Here is a 23,290-nt window from a genome sequence, read left to right on the forward strand (position 1 = left end):
CAGAAAGCGGTAGGAAATAGGGTGGGACAGGACAAAAGGAAATTTAAAGTTGCCATTCTCACATATCTCACGTGCCCAACAAGTCTCACATGCCCAACAAATCTTCCTCATCTCTTGTTTGCATTAACAATGTTTGCCAGAGCTAATATGCTTACAGTCATAGTGTCATACAGCACAGAAACAGACACTTTGGTCCAACCAGTCCATGCTGACCATAATCCCAAACTAAACTGGTCCCACTTGTCTGTGTATGGCTTATTTCCCTCCAAACATTTCTTATTCATCTACTTATCTAAATGTCTTTTAAACAGTTGGAACTGGACCCACACCCATCACGTCCTCTGGAAGTCCATGTTTTCTTGTTTCATAAATAACAGCTCTATTCATTACTTAAAAATAAGATGAAAACATTAAAATGGAGTGAAGTACAAATTATAGATGGTCAGTTACAATAATCAGATATTTCAAACTGTTTAAGTAAGCAATTAATAAAGCATAAATGTAAATTCTTAGAAAATAGATTTGTATTCATGGTGTACTTCCTTTTCACATTAGTATTGAATTAACTCAGACAGTATGTATTGCCTTTGGAAATCAAATTATAATAGTTTGTAATATATATGCAACTGCAATAATATCCTTGCTTTGTTGAAGTATTCTTCATTGCCACATTAATTTTATCCTAACAGAAGATTCAACCTTTATTCCTTGGACTGTGGCTTCCAGGAGGGGTGACGCACTGAAGAAAATTTCCAATAGAATAGCTGTGAGAGAAAATGGCTATTACACTGTGTACAGTCAGGTAAGCATAACCTTATAGTAACTAACGAGCTGTAGAGCTGGTGTCACAGTATAAATTGGGAATGTGAGGTTTCTCTTAACTTGCCATATGTCCTGGAAGCATAAATGTGGTTGCCAACCATAAACTGTGTTTACCTTCGTGGAATGTTACAGTTTGGGCATTCTCCCAGTAATTTTCTGCTCAGGTCATAGTGAAAACTTGTTTCCATTAACACAACATAGATAGGAATGCCATCTCACAGGACTGCTGTGAAAATTCCAGGGAATAAACATGAACTTTCGTCCTGATGAGCAATCTAAGAGAAAAATTGTAGGGTCATAAAAAACTTTTTTTTCTCTTCTTTTGAGCATACTTTTAAAAACAAGTTATAAACATTGTGCAGATAAAAATGTCTGTTTGGTTGTGCAAGATGGTTGTAGGCAGGCGATCATATGATAAAACCTCTGGGAATATGTCCAAAAGAAGTTGGCAACCACTAGCTAGGATCTCTTTGGGATAAAAACCGAAAGCCCTGTGGATGCTGTAAATCAGAACCAAAAACAGAAGTTGCTGGAAAAGCTCAGCAGATCTGGCAGCATCTGTGACAGAAGTGAAAGTTAATGTTTCAGCTCTGGTGAACCTTCCTCAGAACTATCGAAACACTAACTTTGATTTCTCTGCACAGATGCTGCCAGATCTGCTGAGCTTTTCCAGCGACTTCTGTTTTTATATCTCTGGGATAGTTTGGCCAGGATTAATAAGTACCTCTTAATTGCAACAGCAATCACTGGAGACCATGTGAGATAGCCACAGTATTGTTCCTTTTCTATTAAATGACAATGAATGTTTAATAATTTTATTTACAAAATAAACCTAATTGACGTTATTAGAGGTTAAATAATACATAATGTTAGAATGTCAGTTTTACAATGTGTTTGTTTTAACTGAAAAGTGTAGCACAGTCAAACAGCTCTATTGAGCATTCCCAGCTGGATAGGAATGCACCATAATGAATTTTAGTGGACAGTCTACACAGTATTCTCTTCTGTCACAACATAAAACAAAGAACTGTTGATGCTGGAGACCTGAAATTAAAATAGAAAGTGCTGGAAAAACTCAGGTCTGGCAGCCTCTGTGGAGAGAAAAACAGAGTTAACATTTCAAGTCCAATGACCCTTCATCAGAACACATCCAGTTTTCTGCACACTGCCATGATTTGGGTTCAGGATAGACTAGGAGAAATTGAGGACTGCAGATGCTGGAGATCAGAGCAGAAAAATGTGTTGCTGGAAAAGCGCAGCAGGTCAGGCAGCATCCAAGGAGCAGGAGAATCGACATTTTGGGCATAAGCCCTTCTTTAGGAATGAGGAGGGTGTGCCAAGCAGGCTAAGATAAAAGGTAGGGAGGAGGGACTTGGGGGAGGGGCATTGGGAATGCGATAGATGGAAGGAGGTTAAGGTGAAGGTGATAGGCCAGAGTGGGGGTGGGGGCGGAGAGGTCAGGAAGAAGATTGCAGGTTAGGAAGGTGGTGCTGAGTTCAAGGGTTGGGACTGAGACAAGGTGGGGGGAGGGGAAATGAGGATACTGGAGAAATCTGAGTTCATCCCTTGTGGTTGGAGGGTTCCTAGGCAGAAGATGAGGCACTCTTCCTCCAGGCGTCGTGTTGCCATGGTCTGGCGATGGAGGAGGCCAAGGACCTGCATGTCCTTGGCGGAGTGGGAAGGGGAGTTAAAGTGTTCAGGCACGGGGCAGTTGGGTTGGTTGGTGCGGGTGTCCCTGAGGTGTTCTCTGAAACGTTCCGCAAGTAGGCGGCCTGTCTCCCCAATGTAGAGGAGGCCACATCAGGTGCAGCGGATGCAGTAAATGATGTGTGTGGAGGTGCAGGTGAATTTGTGGTGGATATGGAAGGATCCCTTGGGGCCTTGGAGGGAAGTGAGGGGGGAGGTGTGGGCACAAGTTTTGCATTTCTTGTGGTTGCAGGGGAAGGTGCCGGGAGTGGAGGTTGGGTTGATGGGAGGTGTGGACCTGACGAGGGAGTTGCGGAGGGAGTGGTCTCGCACCTTCAGACTTAAACGTCTTTAGAATTCTACTATTGCTTATTAATATCAAATACTCTCATACATGGTAATCTGAGATATATCAGGCTTTTATGTTACTATTACATTATGAAGAAACTACTCTCTGAGCACTATCTCTGATTTATCCCACATTGTGTAATTTATGCCCATTATGGAGCAGTTCTATCCTTAGCACAATTCTATAAGGTCAGTCATCAGGAGGATAAATCCCCTATGGTTTATTTATGTGTGCTGGTAGCCGATGAGGGATCTTTGTGGGTATAAAGACACAGACTGGTATGGTAATACATTTAAAAGTTAATTTATAAGGCCTTTCAAACTTTCCCAGTCCTGTATACTGACACTCTAAGATGTTTTTGCAGTGTTTGAGAGTTCCTATACCGTACATAGGAGGTTGAGGGCAAAAGCTCTCTTCTTACTCAGTGGAAATGTTTGCAGGTCACTGATGATGTACACTTCCTTCAGATATGTGTGATCTCTGAGTGTCAGTACATTGTGCAATAACAGTTTAACTGTAGGTGTGGTGCCTCCATCTGCACACAGCTTTCAAGTCATTATCTGAGTGATCACAGTGCGTTATCTGAGATCACTATGATGCTGGCATCAATATCCAGCTAAAACTTGGATCACCTTTTATGTAGATGAATTTGTCAGGTTGACACCCAGTGACAGTTTAGTTTCTCCTAGGGAAGGGTAATGTTAGTTTTCCAGAGACAGTTGTCACTCATATAGAGAAGTTTATTCCATTGTGTAATTGAGATGTTTTTCCAGGCTCTAGTCCAAGTCATGAGTGTACATGTCGCCTTGGTAACAATTTGGTTTGTTGCTTGCTTTGTTCTTTAGAGTGTGGTGCCTCTTCAAGCAATGATCTCTTTTCCTACGTTGAATACATTAATGGAATAAGACTAGCCAATATTTTCTTTGATGTGAAGATTTGAAACCATACCTGTTATAGGATACTCTAGCATTAGATTGTTTTAGAGTTCCCACTGAAGTTGTCACATGTGGTGTATTTGTTAATTGTAGGTCTGTCTTCCGTGGTTCAATGCTTTATTGTGCTTTAAGTAGTGCTATTTCGTAGGAAGAGTACTACTTTCTGTATTGTGTTCTACATTTACTGTATAATGCTTTTTAAACAATTATCTGAACTCTGTATCTACTGCTATTTGGAGTGCTTGTTCTCGAGCTGGGTCCTCTTTTGTTTGAAGATATTCAATATTGATTTGACAATAATAACATAGAAACATAGAAGATAGGAGTAGGAGCAGACTATTTGACCTCTCAATCCTGCTCTGCCATTCATTGTGGTCATGGCTGAACAGCAAGCTCAATTCTCCAGCTTTTGTTTTGGCTACTTACAGTGTGGAAACAAGCCCTTTGGCCCAACAAGTCCACACCGACCCTCTGAAGAGCAACCCACCCAGACCCATTCCTCAATATTTACCCTTTCACCTAACACTAAGGGCAATTTAGCATGGCCAATTCACCCTAACCTGCACATTTTTTTGGCCCTCTCGCCATATCCCTTGATCCCTTTCGCCACAAGAGTTATATCTACCCTTTTCTTGGAAACACATCATGTTTTGGCTTCAACTGCTTTCTGTGGTTGTGAATTCCCAGGCTTACCACTTTCTGAGTGAAGACATTTCTTTTCATCTCAATCCCAAAAGGTTCATTCCTTATCCTTAACCTATGACTCCTCGATCAGGACTTTCCCACCACCAGGAATATCCTTCCTGCTTCAAACCTATCTAGTCCTTTTACAATTTTAGAGATTTCTATGAAATCCCCTCTTTCTTCTAAATTCCAGTGAATTAAATCCCTAACCAATTCAATCTCTCCTCAATTCTACCATCCCAGGAATCAATTTGGTAAACCTTTGCTGTACTTCCTCCATAACAAGAATACACTTTCTCAGATTAAGAGACCAAAATGGCACACAATATTCCAGATGTGGCCCTGTATAATTGCAGTAGGATGTCCTTCTTCCTGGACTCGAATCCTCTCACTATGAAGGCCAACATATATTTGCCTTCTTCACTGCCTGTTGTACCTACATGGTTACATTCAGTGAATGGTGCAGGAGGACAGCCAGGTCTCATTGAACATTCACCTCTCTCAAATTACAGTCATTCAAACATTAATCTTCCTTCCTATTTTTGCTATCAACATGGATAATCTCACATTTATCCTGTATCTGCCATGCATTTGCCCACTTTTTCAGCCAAATCATGCAGTAGCATCTCTATATGCTCCACCCAGCTCACCCTAGTATGCTATGATACTGTCACAGAGGAGCTCCTGTTGTAAATTTACACAGTTGCTTTTTTCTGACAGTACACACAGTTATAAATGAACAGGTCTACAGACTTTCCTGGGAATTGATATATGCTATTGAAGCACAAGTTCACCAGTGTTTTATTTGTTCTTGAAGTGAAGTATTGATCAAAAGGCTCTTATGAGGGTGTCAATGTAATTTGTTTGTCATTGATCTGTTTTCTGTATAATACATGCTCTTATGTTCTTCTCATACAGTGCAGAAGTCTGATAACCTGTTCTGCAGTTGATCTTGTGTCCAATCATTTGAAATGTTTGAAATGTTAGGGATTGTGCTTTCAACATTTGTCAAGTTGCTGACCAACAAATTAATCTAATAGCTTGATTCTTTTTGTCAATTTTGCTGCTTTGGCTAATTTTCAAAAGCCTCTTGAAATGTTGAGTATATTCTTGATTTGGATGGTATCTGTTGGGATTCCAATGTCCTTGTATTATACTCATTTTGATGTCTTGTAATCTGTGTTGGTTAAAGCTATTGTTGCTTTGTTGTTGTAAAGATTGATGTTCTAAAATTGAAAGCTATCGGTGTTTCTGCATTTTAAATGTTGTTTTCAGTGTAAGTCTGGCTTTTTTTCATGGGTGCTCAATCAGGAATTAGCCCCTTCACTGCAAGATGGCTTTTATTGCTGACACACCTTTCCTCACCCGGGCTAATTAAATCCACTCCCCACCCCCACCCCCCCCCCCCCCCCCTGCCCCCCCCTCCACCAAATCACTTCCCACCAATGCCTGAAAAGCTTGTTTTCCCTATTACTTGCTGCAAAATAACTTTATTCACTTACTGTTTTCTTTGATGATTTCTCTCCTGGAGATTTCTGTTCAGTGATTATTCCTTCAGTGTGGTTTTCAGCTCTGTGGCCCTTCAGTTGCAAGCGAGTCTTAAAACTACTTCAACAATTTCTTGAAAAAGTAATTGTCTTTTTAGTTATTCTCTTCTCCAAGCAATTTCAGATTTTTAAAATGTGTTCTGGTCACCACACTACCTGAAGGATGTGGATGCTTTGGAGAGGGTCCAGAAAAGGTTTACCAGGATATTACCTGGTATGGAGGGATTTGACAGACTGTGTTTGTTTTCACTGGAACACAGCAGGTTGGGGGGCGACCTGATAAAAGTTTATAAGACTGTGAGTAGCATGGATAGAGTGGAAAGTATGAAGCTTTTTCTCAGGGTGGAGGGGTCAGTTACTAGGGGACACAGGTTAAAGTTGCCGCGGCGGTGGGGGGATGTTCAAAAGAGATGTATGAGGCACAGTTTTCACACAAAGGATGGTGAGTGCCTGGAATGCGCTACCAGAGGAAGTGGTGGGAGCAGACACAACAGCAGCATTCAAGAAGCATCTGGATAAATGCATGAATAGGAAGGGAATAGAAAGGTACAGATCCTGTAAGTGAAGACAGTTTTAGAATGGAAGGTCAAAATGCATCGGCACAGGCTTGGAAGGCTGAAGGGCCTTTTACTGTGCTGTTTTGTTCTTTGTTTTTTAAACATCAATGCTGCCACAATTTTCTAGGCAGTGGATCCCATCACTGCTAGTATTACGTGATGTGCCACTTGATTTTATGCTCATAACCATGAAAATAGGTTTTTGACAGACTGGTCAATGAGAAGGCAAGATCAAGAATCTCTGCTGACTTCATCTGTGGGAACTGCACCCAACTCCAGCTCCTCGAGAACCGTGTTAGGGAACTGGAGCTGGAGCTGGATGAACTTCGAATCATTTGGGAGGCGGAGGGGGTTACTGAGAGAAGTTACAGGGAGGTAGTTATTCCACAGCCACATGAAGAAAGTGAATGGGTTACCGTCAGGGGTAGGAAAGGGAACCAGCAGGCAGTGCAGGGATCTCCTGAAGCTGTTCCCCTCAACAGCAAGTATACCGTTTTGGATACTGTTTGGGGAGATGACTTACCAGGGGTAAGCAATGGGGCACAGGTCTCTGGCGCAGTGTCTGTCCCTGTTGTTCCAAGGGGAAGGGGGAAGAGGAGCAGAGCTTTAGTCATTGGGGACTCCATAGTTAGGGGGACAGATAGGAGGTTTTATGGGAACAAGAGAGACACACGATTGGTGTGCTGCCTCCAAGGTGCCAGAGTTCATGATGTCTCTGATGGTGTTTTTGGGATCTTTGAGGGGAAGGGGGAGCAGCCCCAAGTCATGATCCACATTGGCACCAACGACATAGATAGGAAGAAATGTGGGGATCTAAGGCAGATATTCAGAGACCTAGGGTGGAAGCTTAGAGCTAGAACAAATATAGTAATAATCTCTGGTTTGTTGCCTGTGCCTATGCTAGTGAAGCAAGGTACAGGGAGAGAGCGGAGCTGAACATGGGGCTGCAGGGATGGTGCAGGAGGGAGGTTTTGGATTCTTGAATAATTGGAGTTGTTTCTGGTGAAGATGGAACCTCTACAAACAGCTGAACCAGGGGCGTACCAATATCCTGGGAGGTGAAGTTTGCTAATGTTCTTTGGGGGGATTAAACTAATGCAGCAGGGGGTTGGGAACCTGAATTGTAGTTCCAGTGTCCAGGAGGTTGAGGGTCGTGAGGTCAGAGATAGGTTTACAAGGTCATGAGATGGCACCTGCAATTAGGATGTTGGTTTGAAATGGGTGTACTTCAATGCCAGGAGCATCCAGAATTGCAGCATGGGTTGGTACCTGGGATTTCGATGTTGTGGTCATTTCAGAGACATGGCTAGAGGAAGGACAGGAATGGTTGTTGCAGATTCCTGGATCTAGATGTTTCAGTAAGAACAGAGAAGATGGTAAAAGGGGTGGGGGGAGGGGGAGGGGAGTGTGGCATTGTTAATCAAGGGTAGTATTACAGCAGCTGAGATAATGTTTGAGGGCTCATCTACTGATGTAGTTTGGGCTGAGGTTAGAAACAGGAATGGACAGGTCACCTTGTTGGGAGTTTTCTATAGGCCTCCAAATTGTTCCAGGGATGTAGAGAAAAGGATAACAAAGATGATTCTCGATAGGAGTAAGAGTAACAGTGTAGTCGTTATAGAGGATTTTAACTTCCCCAATATTGACTGGGAATACTATAGTTCAAGTAGTTTAGGTGGGTCAGTTTTTGTTCAATATGTGCAGGAGGGTTTTCTGACAAAGTATGTAGACAGTCCAACAAGGAACGATGCCATATTGGATTTGGTACTGGGGAATGAACCTGACCAGGTGTTAGAATTATGTAGGTGAGCACTTTGGCGATAGTGACCACAATTTGATTATGTTTACAATAGCAATGGGCAAGGATAGGTATATACACAGGGAAAGAAGTATAACTGGGGGAAAGGCAATTATGATGCAATCAGGCAAGATTTAGGGTGCATAGGATGGGAAAGGAAACTGCAAGGGATGGACACACTTGAAAAGTGGAGCTTATTCAAGAACAGCTACTGCAGGTCCTTGATAAGTATATACCTATCAGGCAGGGAGGTAGTTGTTGAGAGAGAGAGCCATGGTTTACTAAAGAAATTGAAGCTCTTGTCAAGAAAAAGAAGAAGGCTTATGTGAGGATGATGTGTGATGGCTCAGTAAGGGGGCTTGAGAATTATAAGTTAGCCAGAAAAGATCAGGAACATGGGACTGGGATATCATGGCAATAACAGAATCAAGGCTCAGGGCTTGGCAGGACTGGCGGCTTAATGTTACAGGATACAAATGCTGCAGGAAGGATAGAAAGGGAGGCAAGAGAGGAGGGGGAGTGGTGTTTTTGATGAGAGACCGCATTACAGCTGTGCTGAAGGAGGATATTCCTAGAAATACATCCAGGGAAGTTATTTGGGTGGAACTGAGAAATAAGAAAGGGATGATCACCTTATTGGGATTGTATTATAGACCTCCTAATAGTCAGAGGGAAATTGAAAAACAAATTTGTAAGGAGATCTCAGCTATTTCTAAGAATAATAGGGTGGTTATGGTAGGGAATATTAACTTTCCAAACATAGACTGGGACTGCTATAGTGTTAAGGGTTTAGATGGAGAGGAATTAGTTAAGTGCGTACAAAAAATGTTCTGATTCAGTATGTGGATGTACCTACTAGAGAAGGTACAAAACTTGACCTACTCTTGGGAAATAAGGCAGGGCAGGTGACTGAGGTGTCAGTGGGGGAGCACTTTGGGGCCAGTGACCATAATTCTATTTGTTTTAAAATAGTGATGGAAAAGGATAGACCAGATCTAAAAATTGAAGTTCTAAATTGGAGAAAGGCCAATTTTGACGGTATTAGGCAAGAACTTTTGAAAGCTGATTGGAGGCAGATGTTCACTGGTAAAGGGACGGCTGGAAAATGGGAAGCCTTCAGAAATGAGATAACAAGAATCCAGAGAAAGTATATTCCTGTCAGGGTGAAAGGAAAGGCTGGTAGGTATAGGGAATGCTGGATGACTAAAGAAATTGAGGGTTTGGTTAAGAAAAAGAAGGAAGCATATGTCAGGTATAGACAGGATAGATCGAGTAAATCCTTAGAAGAGTATAAAGGAAGTAAGAGTATACTTAAGAGGGAAATCAGGAGAGCAAAAAGGGGACATGAGATAGCTTTGGCATATAGAATTAAGGAGAATCCAAAGGGATTTTACAAATACATTAAGGACAAAAGGATAACTAGAGAGAAAATAGGGCCCCTCAAAGATCAGCAAGACGGCCTTCGTGTGAAGCTGCAGAGAGAACTAGCCAGTTGGATACAGAACTGGCTCAAAGGTAGGTGACCAGTAAACAAGTATTTTGCATCAGTATTTACTGTGGAAGAAGGTATGGAAGATATAGACTGTAGGGAAATAGATGGTGACATCTTGGAAAATGTCCAAATTACAGATGTGCTGGATGTCTTGAAATGCATAAAGGTGGATAAATCCCCAGGACCTGATCAGGTGTACCATAGAACTCTCTGGGAAGCTAGAGAAGTGATTGCTGGGCCTCTTGCTGAGATATTTGTATCATCGATAGTTACAGGTGAGGTGCCGGAAGACTGGAGATTGGCTAACGTGGTGCCACTGTTTAAGAAGGGTGGTAAGGACAAGCCAGGGAACTATAGACCAGTGAACCTGACGTTGGTGGTGGGCAAGTTGTTGGAGGAAATCCTGAGGGACAGGATGTACATGTATCTGGAAAGACAAGGACTGATTAGAGATAGTCAAACATGACATTGTGTAGGAAATCATGTCTCACAAACTTGATTGAGTATTTTTAGGAAGTAGCAAAGAGGATTGGTGAGAGCAGAGTGGTAGATATAATCTATATGGACTTCAGTAAGGTGCTTGACAAGGTTCCCCTGGGAGTCTGATTAGCAAGGTTAGATCTCATGGAATACAGAGAGAACTAACCAGTTGGATACAGAACTGGCTCAAAGGTAGGTAATGGTGGAGGGTTGTTTTTCAGATTGGAGGCCTGTGACCACTGGAGTGCCACAAGGATCGGTGCTGGGCCCTCTACTTTTTATCATTTACATAAATGATTTGGATGTGAGCAAAGAGGTACAGTTAGTAAGTTTGCAGCTGACACCAAAATTGGAGGTGTAGTGGACAGCGAAGAGGGTTACCTCAGATTACAACAGGATCTTGATCAGATGGGCCAATGGGCTGAGAAGTGGCAAATGGAGTTTAATTCACATAAATGCGAGGTGTTGCATTTTGGGAAAGCAAATCTTAGCAGGACTTATAACTTAATGGTAAGGTCCTAGGGAGTGTTGCTGAACAAAGAGACCTTGGAGTGCATGTGAAAGTGGAGTTGCAGGTCCTTGAAAGTGGAGTTGCAGGTAGATAGGATAGTGAAGAAGGCGTTTGGTATGCTTTCCTTTATTGGTCAGAGTATTGAGTACAGGAGTTGGGAGGTCATGTTGTGGCTGTACAGGACATTGATTAGGCCACCGTTGGAATATGATGTGCAATTCTAGTCTCCTTCCTATCGGAAAGATGTTGTGAAACTTGAAAGGGTTCAGAAAGGATTTACAAGGATGTTGCCAGGGCTGGAGGGTTTGAGGTATAGGGAGAGGCTGAACAGGCTGGGGCTGTTTTCCCTGGAGCGTTGGAGGCTGAGGGGTGACCTTATAGAGGTTTACAAAATTATGAGGGACATGGATGGGTAAATAGACAAAGTCTTTTCCCTGGGGTCGGGGAGTCTAGAGGGCATAGGTTTAGGGTGAGAGGGGAATGATATGAAAGGGACATGCGGGGCAACCTTTTCACACAGAGAGTGGTACGTGTATGGAATGAGCTGCCAGAGGAAGTGGTGGAGGCTGGTACAATTGCAACATTTAAGAGGCATTTGGATGGGTATATGAATAGGAAGGGTTTGGAGGGATATGGGCCAGGCACTGGCAGGTAGGACTAGATTGGGTTGGGATATCTTGCCGGCATGGATGGGTTGGACTGAAGGGTCTGTTTCCATGCTGTACATCTCTATGACTCTATCTAAAGAAAGGGCTAAGAAGAGCCAGGAGAGGACATGCAACGGTAGTAGATCCGCCAACTTTCAGTACATTTAAGTCGACATTGGACAAGCATATGGACGTACAGGGAATAGTGTAGGTTAGATGGACTTCAGACTGGTATGACAGGTCGGCGCAACATCGAGGGCCGAAGGGCCTGTACTGTGCTGTAATGTTCTATGTTCCATGTTCTATTAAGTTGTTGGCAGATAGGATCAAGGAAAACCGTAAGGCCTTCTATAGGCATATCAGGAATAAAAGAATGACTAGAGTAAGATTAAGGAAAATCAAAGATAGCAGCGGAAAGTTATGTGTGGAATCTGAGGCAATGGGGAAGCGCTTAATGAATATTTTTCATCAGTATTCACAATAGAAAAGGGCAGTGTTAGTGAGAATACAGAGATACAGGCTACTAGATTAGATGGGATTGTGATTGACAAAGAGGAGGTTTTAGCAATTTTGGAAGATCTGAAAATAGATAAGATCCCTGGGTCAGATGGAATTTATCCTTGGATTCTCTGGGGAGCCAGGGAGGAGATTTCAGAGCCTTTGGCTTTGATCCTTATGTCATCATTGTCGTCAGGAGTAGTGCCAGAAGACTGGAGGATAGCAAATGTTGTTCCCTTGTTTAAGAATGGGAGTCGGGACAACCCTGGTAATTATAGGCCTGTGAGCTTAACTCCGGTTGTGGGTGAGGTATTGGGAAAGGTTATAAGAAATAGGATTTATAATCATCTGGAAAGGAATAATTTGATTAGGGATAGTCAACACAGTTACGTGAAGGGTAGGTCGTGCTTCACTAACCTCATTGAGTTCTTCGAGAAGGTGACAAAACAGGTGGATGAAGGTAAAGTAGTTGATATGGTGTATATGGAGTTCAGTAAGGCATTTGTAAAGGTTCCGCAAGGCTATTGCACAAAACACAGAGTTTCGGGATTGAAGGTGATTTAGTGATTTGGATTAGAAATTGGCCAGCTGAAAGAGGACAGAGGTGGTGGTTGATGGGCAATGTTCATCCTGGAGCTCAGTTACCAGTGGTGTACTGCAAAGATCTGTTTTGGGGCCACTCCTGTTTGTCATTTTTATAAATGATCTGGATATGGGCTTAGAAGGATGGGTTTGTAAATTTGCGGATGACATTAAAGTAGGCAGAGTTGTGGATAGTGCCGAAGCATGTTGTGGGTTACAGAGGGGCATAAGTAAGATGCAGAACTGGGCTAAGAAGTGGCAAATGGAGTTTAATGCGGAAAAGTGTGAGGTAGTTCACTTCAGAAGAAGTAACAGGAATGCAGACTGCTGGGCTAATGGTAAAATTCTTGGCAGTGTAGATGAACAGAGAGATCTCGATGTCCAGCTGCATAAATCCCTGAAAGTTGCCACCCAGGTTGATAAGGTTGTTAAGAAGGTATATGGTGTGTTGGTGTTTATTGGTAGGGCGATTGAGTTTCAGAGCCATGAGATCATGCTTCAACTGTTCAAGACACTGGTAAGGCTGCACATCGAGTATTGCATGCAGTTCTGGTCGCCGCATTATAGGAAGGATGTGGAAGTTTTGGAAAGTGTTCAGAGGAGATTTACTAGGATGTTGCCTGGTACAGAAGAAAAGGCAGAAGGATCAGGCTGTTTTTGTTGGAGAGAAGAAGGCTGAGAGGTGACTTAATCGAGACATATAAGATAATCAGAGGCTTAGATAGGAGTGGACAGCGAGAGCCTTTTTCCTTGGATGATGAAGGCTAACATGAGGGGACATAGCTTCAAATTGAGGGGCGATAGATTTAGGACAGATATCAGGGGTAGTTTCTTTACTCAGAGAGTAGTAGGGGTGTGGAATGGCCTGCCTGCAACAGTAATGGACTCGCTGACGTTACGGGCATTTAAATGGGCATTGGACAGACATATGGATAATAACGGAATGGTATAGGTTAGGTGGGGATCAGATTAATTTCACAGGTCGGCACAACATTGAGGGCCAAAGGGCCTGTATTGCACTGTAACGTTCTATGTTCTATGTCCTCAGATTCAGATTTAGGGTTTATTAGAATTCTGTTTATTGCGCATGCATTATAATATGAAGTATGTCAGGCTTTAATCTGTTAAATTAAGACACTAATCTCTGACCGCTATCTTCCATCTTCTATCTACCAACAATACATAGATGGAATGTATGTGAGGTTACCTATTTGGTAGCAAAAACAGGAAACTGAATGGTAATAAATTGGGAAAAAGGGAGGTGCACTGAGACCAGGATGTCCCTGTACAGCAGCCACTGAAAGTAAGCTTGCAGATGCAACAAGCAGTAAAAAAAAGTGAATGATATGTTAGCCTTCATAGTAAGAGGATTTGAGAATGGGAGGAGAGATGTTTTGCTGCATATATACAGGACTTTGATAAGATTACTCCTGGAGTATGTTTTGGTCTGTTTGTCTGAGGAAGGATGTTCTGGCTCTAGAGAGAGTGCAATAAAGGTTTACCAGACTGAAACCTGGGCTGGCAGAACTGATGTATGTAGGGAGACTGGATCAATTAGGACTTTATTCTTATAGTCTTATTCACTGGAGATCCAAAAGAGGGGATCTTATAGAAACCTATAAAATCCTAGCAGGATTAGACAGAGTAAATGCAGCAAGCATGTTCCTGATGACCAATGAGTTCAGAACCAGGGGTCACAGTCTAAGGTTCGGGGATAGGCAATCTAGAACTAAGATGAGGAGAAATTTTTTCATGCTGACAGAGGTGAGCTTGTGGAAGTCTCTGCTACAGGAACTGGTTGAAGCCAAAACATTGCATGTTTTCAAGAATGAGTTAGATCTAGCTCTTAAGGCTGAAGGGGTCAAAGGACATGGGGAGAAAGTGGGAAGAGAGTACTGAGTTAAATGCCCAGCCACAATCATATTGAATGGGGAAAAAGGCTCCAAGGACTAAATGGCCTGCTCCTGTTTTCTATGTTTCTATGGGTCTGGGGGAAGAGTGGAGGATGCGTGAACATTCTGGAAGCAAGGGTATGTCAGTTAGCAGAAGGTAGGAGGTGAGGGATTGGGCCAGCAGCCAGAGAATCAGGCTATTAGTGGGGTATTGGATCTGGGGGAGGATTGGGAATCATGTTGGATGGGGGTCTGGGCTGAGCAGTGTTTGGAGGGAGAGGGAGAGGTGTAAGAAGTTGGGGACGTTTCAATATCGAGCCAGATGTTTAATAGTTACCTGGAAGTTTCTAATCCTCAATTTTTTCCTGTATAGTTACTAGCTTTACTGAGTCAGAACTGTTCAAAGATTTTGACTACAATGAACTGTTTTGGAGAATTCCAGACATGGGAAATTGTCCATTAGAAATTCAATATCCCAGACAAGTCCAATGGAGTGTATCATGGTTAGGGGTCTTCATTGTCCTGGCATACAACTCCAGTCTGCACTTCTCCAAGTCTGCCATTGGAATTGCTGGTCTGTTACCATAGCCCCCTATAGCAGAGGATTTTCTTTTCAGATAGACTGTGTATTTTAATCAAATGGGATTGTGGTTTGGGGTGAAAAGTGATAGGGGAATTGAAATTAGGTGAAAGATTTAAATAGTGTAATTAGCTAATAAAATAAATTATAACCAAAAAGAAAATAAACTGAGATGACAGATGAACCTGTTAGGTAGAAGAATGGCTGAACATCTACAGGGTATATTATAAGTTAGTTTACAATGACAATATAATCATCTTTATTACAATTTAAATCGCCAAAAGAAACATAAGAGGTTTCCAAATGGAAATAGACTGGCATCTGGAGCTCCCATTCAGCAGTGTTTTAAACAAAAAATGTGAATTAAACTTTGTTTTCAGGTTGTCATTTTCAAAAAGGACTCACTGTTCCTATTCTAAAATGTAGTTAAGCTGTCAGAATCAGAACAGAAAAGGATTACTGCTAATTCAATGCAATTTGGCTTGCTTTTTCCTTTCTGTGAATAGAGATGGTATCAGCTGAATGGCTTAAGGATTGACTGAGGCCATCTGTACAACGTTAACTGGCTAACAACAATAACGATGCAGTAACTAACAAAGAATGTAAAATGTAAAGATCAGACAGTTTGAGAAAGTATAATTATCAGTAGGTAGTTTACATCATATCATGAGCACGTGTTGAGTTTCTTCACAATGGTTCCTCCTGTGAGAGACACTGCGAAGAGAAAAGGCATACCTGAACATAGCTCCCATCCACTCAGCAAAACAACTCTTGTTTTTACATTAATATGGATGTACTCTGCAATGTCAGTAACTTGATATAGTGAATTCTAATGTTCTCTTAACAAGAACTTACAGCATCTATTTAGGGAACTGTAATTACTCTAATGCACAAAGCAAACAAAAAGCGTACACATTCAATCATGTTAATTGTTTAGTTCAATAATAATGACACATCGCCTATGACTTCACAGTTGCCGTAATGATACTGGTTTATATCATTTGACTGGCTCTGAATAATACCTTCAATTAATAATGTGTTCAAATAACAAATTCAGCAGCACTTACTTTAATTAACAACTCCCAACCCACTACTCCAACCAATTCCCCAACTACTTTAATTAACTCTGATCTTCAGCAACTCCTCCTACACATCCACATTCCAATCATTAACAAAACCCTTACCTTCCTTACTCTAATTAACCAACTGTAACCATGTGTATTCAAATTAATAATTCAATCAATAACATTATAGCAACCTTTCAACCACCCCAATTGTAATTAGCAATCAACAGCTCTACTTATTGCAATTAGTAATTCCTAACCCTGCCTACTGTAATTAACAAAATATAATTACACCCATTGTAATTAGCAACCCCAACAGATCTAATTAGCAAACAGTGCCTTGAAGCATACAGCATCAGTATTTCCAGAGTTACCAACAAGAAAAAAACATGAATGCTAATTCTCCTAACATTCAATTCCGTAGGAGAATTTTTAATCAAGTTATTTAAATTCCATATGTTACAAATTACATCAATGTGATCATGCCTGACAACAGGATGTTAGCACATTTCTGTAAAGAAACAACAGTGACTATATTTATCATGTTCTAATGTCAGCCAAATGTGAGCATCCCCAAGTTTGTTACTTCACCTAACAATGCGTATTTAGTATCTGTATTCTGATTCTGTAATGGCTGTTCATTTCACAGGTTCTGTACTATGATAACTACATGGCCATGGGTCATATAGTCCAGAGAAGGAAGGCTAATGTGGTTGGGAATGAACGACCTGTATTGACGCTATTTCGCTGCATTCAAAACATGCCAAACAGCTCACCCAGTAATACCTGTTTCACCGCTGGTAAGACTAGAACCATACACAGTATATCATAAAATGTATCCATAAAAGCTAAATATTATTTTTTGGAATGCTGAGTACATAAGAATATAAGCAAGGGGAAAGATTAAAAAGGAACCTAAGGGGCAACTTTTTCATGCAGGGTGGTACATGTATGGAATGAACTGCCAGAGGAAATGGTGGAGGCCGGTACAATTACAACATTTAAGTTGGATATATTAATAGGCAGGGTTTAGAGGGATATGGGCCAAGTGTTGGCAAATGGGACTAGATTAATTTAGGATATCTGGTTGGCATGGACCAGTTGGACCGAAAGGTCTGTTTTCATGCTGTACATCTCTATGACTCTGTGACTCTAAGTCAGAGCAAAAGTAGAGCATGTGGAACCTCAAGCCTGCTCCACTGTTCAACAATATCATGGCTGATCTGCCCAGACTTTGATCCTCTTTCTTGCCAGATCATCATAACCCTCAAATCCTCAATATTTCACAATTCTATCTACAATGTCTTTCAGTGACCTAGCCTCCACAATTTTCTGAGGTAGGGAATTCAGACTTATATTACACTCTGGGAGATGAAATCCATTTGATCAATTTTACATGAGCATCCTTGCCTCCTAGTTTGCGTGATAGTCAAGGAGGTGAATAGGCAAATGAAAACAAAATGCTAGAAATACTCAGGAGATCATGCATTATCTGTGGTGAGAGAAATAGAATGAATGTTTCATGCCAATGAATGTAGAGGCTATTGCACGAGGAGGTATAGGATGAAAGTGTGGAAAATAGAACAGATACAGTCAAAGATCCTAGCTATCAACCGTGTTGGAGAAACCTCAGTTAGTGAAAAAGAAAGACATTTGGAAGCACTGGTGAAGAAGGTAGCATAGTCAGAATAGATATGACAGAAGAAGAGAAACTGGGTGAATGGAATAAAGTCTTTACAGGAGGATAGGAGAAAGTGCATGATTGCTGTGGTGGTTAGAGTGCATATTGTGAATAAGCACTTTGCAGAAATGTCTGTTTAGCTCATAAGTATGATCCCAAACTTCTGAATGTCTGTCATTTTAATTCTGTGCCTCAACTGTGTTCTGAACACTCTGTCCACAGCTTCATACAAAAGGTCCAGTGAAGCTCAACGTAAGCTTAAAGAACAGTTTACAGGCAGTTCACAGCTCGTCACTGAATTCAACAACTTCAGATTGTAACTTCCACTCAAATTCATTTGACTAAATTTTGTTGATAGTGATTCAGCTTTTCCAGTTTACATTTCCGCTTGTCTGTCTCTCTTGTTATTTCATTTTGCCTTCCACTCTTATCCCTTTGTCATTTCATTTTTTATCCTTCTACATTATCACAGACTTTCCCTTTTGTACTTATCTCCTGCCTTTCTTTCCCAGCCTCTTTACTTTCTTGACTCCTGGTACATCTCTAACATTACCAATTGCAAGAAAAATTGTTTGGTTTGAAATGTTAACTGTTCCTCTCTCTACAGATGCTGCCTGACCTGCTGAGATTTCCAGCATTTTTAGATTCTGCAATATGTTGCTTTTGCTGATAGGCAAGGAATTGAATTGTTAAGATTTCCACTTTTTTGAGGGTAGGACATGCCTACGCATTTGAAAAATTTTTTAGCTTTACTAGGAGAGGAGCTTAGATCTGAGAAACAGGTATTCAATACAACAGCCTAAACGATGTCAAGGTCCACTGTACAGTGCATGAAAAGTAAAGAGCTTTGACTAGACTTTAGGAGAGTGGAGGCTTTGGGAGGAGGCAAGTGGGTTACTAATCTCACATTTTCAGCTGAAGACGTTTGCACACACCTTAGCTTATCTTAGGCATTCATGTATTGCAATTAATGTTGAAGATGGAATGTTCATAGAAACTCTTGTCTAAATACACACCTTCATTCTGAAGTAAATGTGGAGTAGGTTGCAGAACTTTGGACTGTTCCATTAGTTGTGAGACCACTATTAGTAGTCTGCTGCTTTTTACTGTTTGCAGATTGATAGTGTTGCACTGAATTTCACAAATTGTGTTGTTAAAGAGCTGGTATTGCTGCTGGAATATCATTCTACTTTCCACTTTTCCATATTCAACAATACTTCCATCTCCAAACTTAATTGCTGTGAAGGTGCAAGGGAATTGGTATGCCATAGTGTTACAGATTGTGGTACAAATCAAGTTGCCACAGTCTTACAAGACCATAGAGCTCCTCTCTCACGAGAGAGAGACAACTGGTGGTGATTTAACCTGAGGGCCACCATACCTTAGAGAAACAGTATCTTTTAACAATTATCGATGTGCCAACAAGATTCCTTAAAATAGTGGCTTTGGAAAACATTACTGCAAAAATTGTAGTAGAGATGTTAGTTCAACTACTTACAAGTAACAGATTACCAAAAGAAATACAATCAGATCAAGGTTCACATGTTATGTCAATAATTGTTACCATTGACTAGATGCTGAACTAAACTTGCCATATAAATATTCTTGCTGGAACAGCAGATCAGAGGCAAGAAAACCTGTAACAAGTAACTCACCTCCTAACTCAAAAAGCCTGTCCACTATCTACAAGAAACAAGTCAGAAGTATGATGAAATACTTCACACTTGTCTAGATAAGTGCAACTCCAAAAGCACTCCAGAATCTTGACTCTATCCAGGACATGGTAGCCCACTTAATTAGCAGCACATCTTTAACCATTCTCTCCCGCCACCATCAATACTCAGTAGCAGTGTGTACCATCTATAAGATGCAGTGCGGAAATTCACCAAGGCTTCATAGACAGCATCATCCAAACCAATGGCCACTCTCATCAAGAAGGACAAAAGCTGTAGACACGTGGGAATACCCAGCACCTGCAGGTTTCCCATGAAGTTACTTACCATTCTGACTTGTCACTATATCACTGTTCCTTCAGTACTGCTAGATCAAACTCCTGTTCTGGGTCAACAGAAAATAGACTGCAGTGGTTCAAGAAGACAGCATACCACCACCTTCTCAAAGGCAACTAGGAATGGGCAATAAATGCTAGCCCAGACAGCAGCAAAAGAATTCAGAGAATCAATGACTGGTTTAGGAATAAAACAATTCACATCTTTTGGTTACTTGCCCACAATCTCAAGAAGCAATGAAAAGATGGCATCAAATTTTGAAGATCATGATTAGGTCAGAAATGTTCTAATTGGGATAAACACATTTCTTTGTTATTGTTTGCCATTTGAAATGTTCCTAATGAGCCCACCGCATTCAGTGTTTTTGATCTGATTATACTGATATGAGGTGGAAGGACCATTTAAATAATTGAAAAATAATATAAAAATCAAGTCTCAAAGACTCTGCTTCAAACTTATGTTTTTTGAGTTTCAGAGAGAATGTGGAACTTGCCAACACAGGGAGCTTTTTTATGCTTTTATAGGACCTGGGTGTTACTGGTGAGGTCATCATTTGTTGTCCATTCTTATTTTCCTTAAAGTGAGCTGCCTATTAGACAATCTCAAAGGGAAGTTAACAGTCAGTCACATTAGTGTAGATTGGATTTGAGCACAGGTAAGGATGACAGACTTTACTTCTTAAAGGATATTTGTTAACCAAGTGGGGTTTTATAATAATCAATGATACCTCCATGGTCACGATTATTAAAAGGAGCTTTACATTCCAGACTTACTAATTGAACGTAAATTCCACATTCTGTTGTGGTGGGAATTGTATACAAGCCCAGAGCATTGGCCTGTGCCGGTGGATTCCATCCCGAGTCAGTGATTTAATCGGGATGTGTTTACAGGGTAGTTAGGTAATTATATCAGGGAAAGGGGAATAGAGGGTTACGCTGATAGGGTTAGAAGAAGAAAAGGAGTACTCCATTGCCATTGTACAGAGGACCAGAAGAGTTAAAGGTTTAATTAACTTACTCAAAGCCCCAAGATTATATTTATGGTGGACTCAGCATAATATAAAATTATGTCCAGGTTTGTGGAATAAGCAAGAAACTATTATTTATTACAAAGAAATCAATTTTAAACACAGAAAATGTAAGTATGACTTATTAACTGATAATTGCCTCTTAAGTGCTATCCCCATCACAAACCCTAATGTTGAAATACACAAACAAATAAATCAACATAGATATTCTGGATGGGGAGATAAGTATTAGGGAAACATTTTGCTTCTTTTAATCCTCCAATCTTTCTTCTGATGCTTTCATTCTTTGTCAAAGACACAGATGAGTCACTGGTCAGAGGCAACAGCTTATTGAAAATAATGGGAGGAATGATCAACTTTTCAGTTCTTGTTTACTTCACTGCACAGAAAGAAAAGAAGAGATGCTGTCTCTGCTATTCTGGAGACTTTCTGCCTCTGTGTTGTTCAAGCACAATCTGCCCACCAGCTCAGAGAGTTGTTGTCGTCCTGATGACTTCTAACCATCACAACTGAAACCCAATCAGCAGTCTGTCTCTGGGTGAAGCTTATCTTGAACGCTCAACCACAGTGTTTTTGATGTCAAATATCATCCCCATTGCTTGAAAAAAGAAACAGGGTAAACACAACTCACAATGATTTCCAGTAATCCTTTTTTAAAATGCAGCAATTCCTTTCACAGTCCTTGATTTAAATAAGTCCTTTTCCCATTTTAGTCCACTATCCAAAATGAAGAAAATTAAAAATAAAAATAATTGGTTTCAGTGGAGCTTAAAAGCTATCCTGAACTTATTATCTGAGAGGCATGTTTCTTTGCTTTATATCTCATAAAAAGAAATTCAGTCAGTGTTTCTGAGCTTTTTCAACTTCGTTCTTGCAAATGATGCCATTGAATCCTACAATGAGATTGGAAACATCGAAAATAGTCACAGGAGTAGGCCATTCGGCCCTTCGAGCCTGCACCACCATTCAATATAATCATGGTTGAACATGCAATCTCAGTATCCCACTCCCACTTCCTCTCCATCCTTCTTGAGCCCTTCAGCTGCAAGGACCATATCCAACTCCCTCTTTTATATATCTATTAACCTGGCCCCAACAGCTTTCTGTAATAGAGAATTCCACTAGTTCACAACTCTCTGAGTGAAAAAATCCTTCCTGAATGGCCGTTATTTTTAGAGTGTGACCCTAGCTCTGGAAGACCCCAACATCAGGAACATGCTTCCTGCATCTAACTTATCCAGTCCCATCAGGATTTTTTGCTCCCCCCCCCCCCACCATTCTTCTAAATCCCAGTGAGTACAAGCCCAGTTGATCCAATCTTTTCTTCTTGCTATTTTAGCTTTAGTCCTGACCAACTTTATCAATTAAGCTGCAAAATAAAAAAAAACAGAAATTTCTGGAAATACTCAGCAGGTCTGGCAACATCTGGAGAAAGAGACAAGAGTTAACATTTCAGGTTTAGGACATATCATCAGGATTATTGTTTAGCTGCCAAACTTCAGAATTTAATGACTGTTGAGAAATTCTGGCTCCAGTTTCAAATCACACAACACCAGGTTATAGTCCAGCACGTTTAATTGGAAGCACTAGCTTTCGGAGCGCAGCTTCTTCATCAGGTGGTTGAAGGAGCAGTGCTCCGAAAGCTAGTGTTTCCAATTAAACCTATTGTACTATAACCAGGTGTTGTGTGATTTGTAACTTTGTACACCCCAGTCCAACACCGACATCTCCAAATCATGGCTTCAGTTTGCATGTCAGTGTTTTCTGATAATTATTGAGGCCCAGGCCCCTCTGTTGACATTGCCATCCATAAGCTGGTAATGAGAATATAGAACACAGAACATTATAGTGCAGTACAGGCCTGTCAGTACAGGTTGCACCAACCTGTGAAACCAATCTGAAGCCCGTCTATTCTACAGTATTCCAATCCCATTGATATGTTTATCCAATGACCATTTAAATGCCCTTAAAGTTGGCGAGTCCATTACCTGGATGAGGCCGTAGAAGGATGGGTTACTAAATTTGCAGACGATACTAAGGTCGGTGGAGTTGTGGATAGTGACGAAGGATGTTGTAGGTTACAGAGAGACATAGATAAACTGCAGAGCTGGGCTGATAGGTGGCAAATGGAGTTTAATGTGGACAAGTGTGAGGTGATTCACTTTGGTCGTAGTAACCGGAATGCAAAGTACTGGGCTAATGGTAAGATTCTTGGTAGTGTAGACGAGCAGAGAGATCTCGGTGTCCAGATACACAGATCCTTGAAAGTTGCCACCCAGGTTGACAGGGTTGTTAAGAAGGCATACAGTGTTTTAGCTTTTATTAATAGAGGGATCGAGTTCCGGAACCATGAGGTTATGCTACAGCTGTACAAAACTCTGGTGCGGCTGCACTTGGAGTATTGTGTACAGTTCTGGTCACCACATTATAAGAAGGATGTGGAAGCTTT

General features: G+C 41.1%; 1 protein-coding gene across 1 annotated transcript in view; it reads left to right on the top strand.

Annotated features, from left to right (window-relative positions):
* The window catches only part of LOC140496020 (tumor necrosis factor ligand superfamily member 13B-like), a 44,241-nt gene that overhangs the window by 15,878 nt on the left and 5,073 nt on the right, over positions 1 to 23,290 (top strand). Inside the window, exons 4-5 of the mRNA XM_072595453.1 lie at positions 690 to 802; positions 16,774 to 16,924. Of these exons, the coding sequence (XP_072451554.1) occupies positions 690 to 802; positions 16,774 to 16,924 (264 nt within the window). The remainder of the gene's footprint in view (positions 1 to 689; positions 803 to 16,773; positions 16,925 to 23,290) is intronic.

The sequence above is a fragment of the Chiloscyllium punctatum genome, chromosome 25 (assembly GCF_047496795.1).
Source record: "Chiloscyllium punctatum isolate Juve2018m chromosome 25, sChiPun1.3, whole genome shotgun sequence".
In the NCBI taxonomy this organism is placed as follows: Eukaryota; Metazoa; Chordata; class Chondrichthyes; order Orectolobiformes; family Hemiscylliidae; genus Chiloscyllium; species Chiloscyllium punctatum.